The sequence below is a fragment of the Pararge aegeria genome, chromosome 19, assembly GCF_905163445.1.
Source record: "Pararge aegeria chromosome 19, ilParAegt1.1, whole genome shotgun sequence".
Classification (NCBI taxonomy): domain Eukaryota; kingdom Metazoa; phylum Arthropoda; class Insecta; order Lepidoptera; family Nymphalidae; genus Pararge; species Pararge aegeria.
The window spans coordinates 12,465,747-12,473,339 of record NC_053198.1 but is presented as its reverse complement, the minus strand read 5'-3'; the positions used below and the strand labels follow the sequence as shown (position 1 = coordinate 12,473,339).

Genomic DNA, 7,593 nt, shown 5'->3' with positions numbered 1-7,593 from the left:
CATTTAAAAATTAGAAACCTTCTGCTTGCTTGTAATGAAAAATACAGTGGTATTTTCCTGGATACCTACATTTCGGGAAACGAACGTGCTGACCAGCTCGCCAATGAGGCTATTTCACGCGGAGATATTGCAGACTATAAGAACTATGCTTATGATCTATCTGCATTGCCTTAACATTCCCTTCAGGAGTCGGGGTTAAACTTTCTCTAGGATTCAAAACTCTTATTGCACCAAAGCCATGGTTCTCAGGTTTAAAGTTGAGCAGGAGAGTGACGTGTATGCGTTTGGGCCACGTTTGTTCTCCTGTGCAATTGGCGAAATTTGGACTTATGTATAGCGATTTGAGCGAATGTGAGGTGGGTGATCTGAACCACATATTTTTATCATGCCCAAAGTATAACCGGGATTAATTTTACCAGGGTTTTATTCAGTTCACCTCACTTCCTACTTCCTTTGACATTCTCTTGTCCATTGATGAACCATGTGTACATAAAGTATAAACTTTTTTCCTCATTTATCCTATTGTAAATATGTTCCCAGTTTAAGTATTCCATTTTATATCATTTAAACTCTTTCCTAATCCTGTAAATTCCTTTCAAAATTCCGTTTCCTTTTGAAAATTTAGTTTTTTTAATATAAAAATTTTTGTTCTTTAAAAATATATGTATTTAAATAACGCTTTACTACAGAATAATATTGAGTCCAAGGAGCATTTAACAATGGTTCAATCGCTCAGCGCGCAGAGCCCGCGAAGCGCAGAGGGCGTGAAGAAAAAGATGCGCATAACATCGGCGAAGTTTTTCCTTTATTGCCTGTAATACACCAAAAGAATATTGGCTAAGAAATAAATTCAAATTCATTTATTACAAGTAGGCCTACTTTATAAGCACTTTTGAAACGTCAAGTATGTATGTTTGTAGTGACTCTACCACCGGTTCGGAAAGCAGATTCTACCGAGAAGAGCCGGCAAGAAACTCAGTAGTTGCTCTCAACATCAACATCAACATTTACAATCATTTTGCTATCTTGCGGGAGATGAGAGCGAGGTTGGCTGCTTTCAATCTACCTTGTCATTGAGGAATTCATCAAATGTATAGTAACCTCGCTGTACTAGATGCGTTTTTACACATTTTTTAAATGTACGCATTGGTAGGTCAAGAATTTCCTTAGGAATCATGTTGTAAAAGCGTATACTCAACCCCACAAAGGAGTTCTGCACCTTTCGCAGACGATATGTAGATATCACTAATTTATGTCCGTTTCTGAATACAAAAAGCGGTCCAGTATTTTTTAGAACAAACATAATTAGCAAAATAAATGTCCAATTAGAATATCCTGGGATTTCAAACCATTTGGTTAGGTATAAAAATTTAAAACAAAAATGCTGTGAACCCTCTTACTCAAATCATATTGTCGTAAAATATTTTTAAGACGTAATGCTAGAAACTCAATAAAATCTGCTAATTCTTACATGAAATGCGAAAGTGTAGGGCCAACTACTGCATCAAACTTTCAAATAAAATGTAGCTGGCAATGTGACGATTGACGTAGGATACTTCTTAACTCAGTAATCTTCCCGGGGAATATTAATTAAAAAAAAGATGTGGCATGGTTATTTGCACAATTAAGCTTTATGAAACTCTCTTTAGCTTCATGATCTATGCAGAGTTTCAAAATAAAAACACACTTCTCATAAAAATCCTCAATAGTGTTCATCCTCATTGAGTGCATCTGTCATACTTGGTTAAACATTTGCATTGGAAAATAAAGAAAAAAGAAACTGCTCTGGGCTATATGGCTCATACTTTTTTTTTCCAAAATAAGTGTCAAAGTTAAGTCATAAAATTTTTGTAAACCATAACTCAATGAAACTTAATTTATTTTACTCAATAAACAGTGTTTTTTACTTTTATTTGTAGTTTCGATTTATTAACGGTTATTCTAGATGACGTCACTAAAAAATCACTGCCTTATTGTGAAATTTGTAACCACGGTACTTAAAAATGCGAACAAGGGTGTCGCTTTTTAATTTTTTTGATGAATGTCTATTACTACTTAACTATGTGACATGGATTTTTTCCTTATTTTTCCCAGAACTGGTATGAGTTGGCCTCTCGGCTGGTAACATTTTATTGTCAAGTTTTGGGACACCCTGTATATAGGGTGAAGTTAAGACTTAATACTGACATCTAGAGTATAAATAAAACAGATATTCAATCAAAATCATTATTATTTTAATTTCATTTTATTCTTAAAGTACTGTTTGCTTTTATACACAAAAATCCGCATAGTTAATATGTCAGTTTACCAAATATTTGGTGGCAATAATCCGTCTGGTGGAGGAATATGACCCGTTTTTAAGACATTCTGCAGAAAAACTTCAAATCTGGTTTTTGGACCACCTTCGTCAATATTTTGCAAAATTTTTAAATAGTCTGTACTCAATAGCTTAATTATTTTAATGCATTGTCTCTTGTAGTTTTTCAAAAAGTCTGACCCACATACTGTAAAAAAATCATGTATCAATGTGGCAGATATGTCTGGTTCAGGTTTTAAATTAATGAAAGAAGCTAACCACTGCCACGCATAACGAAAACCATGAGGGTTAGAAGCATTTATAAACCTTGGAGTCCTTGCTATCCAAATGGCACAGTGTAATCGAAATATGCCTGACATTCTCTTTAAAAACTTGTCTTGTTTTTCCACAACACCCTCATCATTGTATGTGTAACCTCTGGAATTATAAAACTCTTTGTCACTCTGGCCTTCTTTCTGAGGAAGCAGCATTGGTACTAAATATGGGCAAAATCTATGAAAATATGCTTCAAGAAGTTTACCAAAATCTGGGAACTGAGACCATAAAGCAACAGTAACAGCTGCAATGGGGAATGCAGCTTCAGCATTGCTAGACACTAAAAGATCTCCTTGTCTCACAATCTTTTTTGCAAGTAGAGCAGTACAGTAATTGAGGCCTTGAGGATGCTGTGTAGCAGTGACAAATGAGTCTAATACCTTTACTTTCTCACCTTGAAGGAGTTTTGCCAATTTGTCAAACTTATCCCTTATGTGTGTACCACTAACAGACGATATAGCATTCACAGGTGTATTTATAGCTTTCTGACAATCAAATCTAAATTTTTTCAAGCTAGGATTCTCTACAAGATCTTTATAACTCTGCTCATAAGTGTCAAGGAAATTTTGAAGCTGTTTATAATAAGCATAGTTTTTATCAGAGTAGAACATGGACTGGGCCCTTTTAGCTTGCTCAACAAGTCCTTCCTGGGTACGCACAAGTTCTGCAGCTTTTTCTTCTTGCGCTTGTCTAACTTTCAGCTCCCTTTGCTTGACACCTTCTTCTTCCTTCTGTATCCTTAACATTTCATGTTGCTTGGCAGTGCTTAAATCTTCAACAATTCTCATTTTAATGTTTTCTATCTCTATAGATAATAATTCAGCCTGTTTCACTACATTATCAGAAATGGAACCAGATTTACAAAAGTCCATAATTACATTAATATTTACCATTATTGTACTTAGATCTGAAACATATTTATCTAAAATAATTTTTACTAAAGGTTCTGATTGTGTTAGATTGGTAATTTCATTATAACATATGCATATTTTGGTGTGACTATCTATGATAGATGCAAATCTGGCTGTAGATATATTTTGTTCTTCAAGTATTTTGTTCATGTTTTCGATTGTTTGTTGGTTAATCATCTGACATTTTTGCTCGTCCAACCTAATTCTTTCAAGTACTGTTACATTATCATTCTCTCGTATATTTTTGGCCAGTTGAAGTTTTCTCGCTCTGAGCTCTAAAGATTTTTGTTTACATTCATCACGTTGTTTTTTCCAATAGCCATGCAATGTATCTGCATAAGATGCAATCATTTTTTCAACTAAATTTTTAAAGCATTCCTCAGAGTTCTCTTGTAGCCTGGACTCATAATCTTTAAGTATTAAAGTATGTCGTAAATCATCACTGATTTTATCCTCGATTAGATCTATGACATCTTCAGGTTTAGGGACAGTAATACGGGTGGCTTCAGATTTTCGACTCTTCGAGGGGCTTCTAGGTCCAATAGTGACTTCATTGACGAAGGGGCTTATTTCAGCTGCATTTGTTAGAGCTGATATACGTAATCTCTCAAAGTCTGCTAGTGTATCAGAAATACTCAAATCGAAGTTTCTTGTTCCACTTCTTGAATAAGTTGGATCTTCCATATTCAGTAAAACTACCACAAACTTTCTCAATAATGCAACAATAACGAAATAACAACAATATTCAGCATAGCACTAATTATAAAATATCAAATCAATAACTATATTTTACAGGTATGTAAAACAGTGAGACTAAAAAAATTGTGCCGCATATAATAACATTAACAAAAATAACGAACTATCAAGAATCAACTGAAGTTTGACAAGCATGATTCTTACCTTAGCATGGAAACAGAATAAAGTAAAATTATAGGCTATAGTGATGGAAACCCATCGACATTAGACTATTACGCCTCGTCTTCACGCTCGCCGAGTGACGGCGAGCAATGGAGAGTGCGACTGTGAAGAAGGACCGTTCGCTTCAACTCGCTTCGCATCGTCATCGCTCGCACCTTCGAGATTCCTGGAATGTGGTATGGACTGAATCGAAGACTATCAAAAGCAAATTCTATTCAATAGTTCAACCAGATATACCTCGCAAACCAGGGTTCTTTAAGTTCCGGAGTATGAATCGTTGGGTGTCGTCCACAATAAGTCGGCTGCGTACCGGTCACGCCTGCACTCCAGTACATCTCAGTAAATTGAGAATACGGGACCACTCCATGTGTGAATGTGGTCTTGCCGAAGGATCGGTTGGTCGCGTAAATTTTTTATGTAAATATATTCAATCTAACAAAATTAAGCTCTAAATATATCCTATTATGATTTATAAAAAAAAAAAAATTGTAAGCTGTAACTATTTTATTTATTTTTATCGAGAAATTTTTACTGGATCGTGTAAAGAAGGCAGTTACTAAGTTAAGAATAATATTTCATTAGAGATATATCTCGCCTTGGCGTCATCGCTCTCCGACTAGCTTCTACGAGCGCCTCGTCCGAGCGTGAAGGGCAAGTTCATAGTAAAATAGAAAAGAAATCAAAGCCTGTTTGTTTTTATCGAGTTTTTTATGTCCTGTATCTGAGATATTTTAATATCGAGGTTTTATATGCTTTTTGACATTGTAGGTTCCGCAGACAGAGAAGTAAATAGACGAATGGTTGGCGTGCCGCTTGTGAGACAGAGCATATTTGAGAAGTGTTGCCATACATTTTTTTTTACCCCGATTCTAAGGTCCCAGAATTCAGGTCTTCTACCACACTTATAGTTTGTTGGTAAACAGATACCAATATACTAATAATAATAATTACTATTTGTTCCATACAAAATTTATTTATTTATTTCCAACTTACGACTAGTTTTACAGGAATTTTCCTAATGCACTAGCGTAGATACTTATGCCTACCTACATACTAAACTTTATCAGTTTAGCAAAATGTATTCATATTCATTTAACATCATTTTACAATTTAACAATCATTGTTCTATCTTGTGTGAGATGAAAGCGGAGCGGCTAGCTTCCAGGCAACTTTGTCATTAACATTATAAATCTATATATATACAAACTAAAGATGATTTTATAGTAGGCTAATAAACAAAAAGTGTCATAATTATATCATCCAGCATATCTCCATACAATGAAAACTCAAAAGCTAAATTATTCACTGACCAGTGTTGGAATAGCGTTAGGATACAGAACCGTTAGCTTGTTCTTTTTAATGACCATATTTTTATGAAAGTGTTTGCTGCAAATCTTTGAACTCTTTTTGGGTGTCCAATTAGTGCGACCTGTGGATTCAACCCAAAGCAACAATAAATTATGGACCGTAGGAAAACTGGAACAAAATATTTTAAACATAATTTTTAATTATAGTTGGGAGATTCGTTTCTCCGCATAGTATAGTTTTAAGTTTACATGAAAATGGTCAAAGACTATCTTCGATGGATTCCGAAATATTTCGAGGAGTATAAAAAAAAATTAGCTTTAGACTGCAACGTAGTGCTTGCATATTTGTTGGGAGTCAACAAGTGTTTTTCTTACAGTTCCACCAAATACATTTTTTCTCTAATAAATCAACATCGTATCATACATCCATGGTATTAAATTTATGATTATTGACACCTAAAACTTGAAATTCTATAATTTTAATAAATTTAACTACGCAGTTTGGGCAATTTTCATGTTGAATATAGGCAACACTGCACTCTATTATACTTTAGGTTATGTATGATTAAAATTAGCATAAAACCTTATAAACGATCTATTTTCTATTGCAAATTGTGTTGTATATTATAGAAATATAATAAACGATAATTATTTATACTTTTAGCAAATCAAAAGTATTGTACTTACGAGTGGAACGACAAATCCGGAAATTTACGTTCACTATCACTTTTACATCCTAAAACACTGCATCGAACCATGTTTTCGCAGAAATTCTTCACGGAAGCTGGTTATTAACAATGTCAAATTAGTTAGGTCTGTATTTTTGTGCTCACAATCCGTTTATCTTGATTTCTTATTAATAAAAGTATCTCTTACTAATAAAACGATGGCTAACTGTCAAACTTGTTTCGCAAAGTGCTTTGCTAATCCATGAAAAAACCGGCACGCGGTATGAGACAAAAGACCCTATCGCTTTATCTCGTTTATTTACAAGACGTATACATAAGTTGTTCTCTTAATTGTGTGAATGCGACGGATGCTATCCATTTGTCTATTTACTTCTCTGTCTACGGTAGGTTCAGTCACGAGAGGTTCTTCTTCTTTTGATTTATGGCTTTTCGTAGTGCCAAAACAGCACAATGTACTTTGCCAGTGTCAAGTAGCTTGGAAAAGGCACGAACTAGAGTGGTCAGTAAAGAAAAAGAAATGTCTATTTCATAACTTCGACCTGCAATAGTAGTTGTTAGTGTAATGAACTAAGTACGCATAAATTAACAATCATTTGAAGATAAAATAAAATTCAAAATTTATATCCAAAATATAAAAATCATAGTTTTAATTTGTTAATTTTAATAAATTTGCATAGATATTTAACATCCCGACTATACACTGACATTAACACACACTCGACATTTAAGGGAAGAGAAATTTTAGAAGTAAGTATGTCATACAGATTAAAGGGCAATTTCGGCCAGGAAAAAAGAATATGTGAGACTGATCCTTCGTCCAGGCCACACTCACACAGAGAATGATCTCGAACTCTTATTTTTGTCAAATGTACTGGGATACAAGCATGTCCAATCCGTAGACGACTACGATAGTTGACCCAACGAACAGATTTTTTATGAATAAAGAACCAAGGTTTTCGGGGGATATTAGCTTGGATTGAAGCATATTGTTTTCCTTTAACCGATTTTGATTCGACCCACACTGAGTTCCAAGATTTCTCCAAGTCTGATTTTGCTAAGCAACGAAGGTCTTGCGGGTGGATTTTAAAATAGGTCATAGAACCCGATTCGGTTGCAAGTTTAGCCCAGGCGTCAGC

General features: G+C 34.5%; 1 protein-coding gene across 1 annotated transcript; it reads right to left on the bottom strand.

The window, feature by feature from the left end:
- Nucleotides 1-2,212: 2,212 nt before the first annotated feature.
- On the bottom strand, nucleotides 2,213-4,432 carry LOC120632254 (nucleoporin Gle1). Its single transcript, XM_039902075.1, has one exon. The coding sequence runs from the start codon at nucleotides 4,225-4,227 to the stop codon at nucleotides 2,305-2,307; it is 1,923 nt and encodes a 640-aa protein (XP_039758009.1). The 5' UTR covers nucleotides 4,228-4,432; the 3' UTR covers nucleotides 2,213-2,304.
- Nucleotides 4,433-7,593: the final 3,161 nt, after the last annotated feature.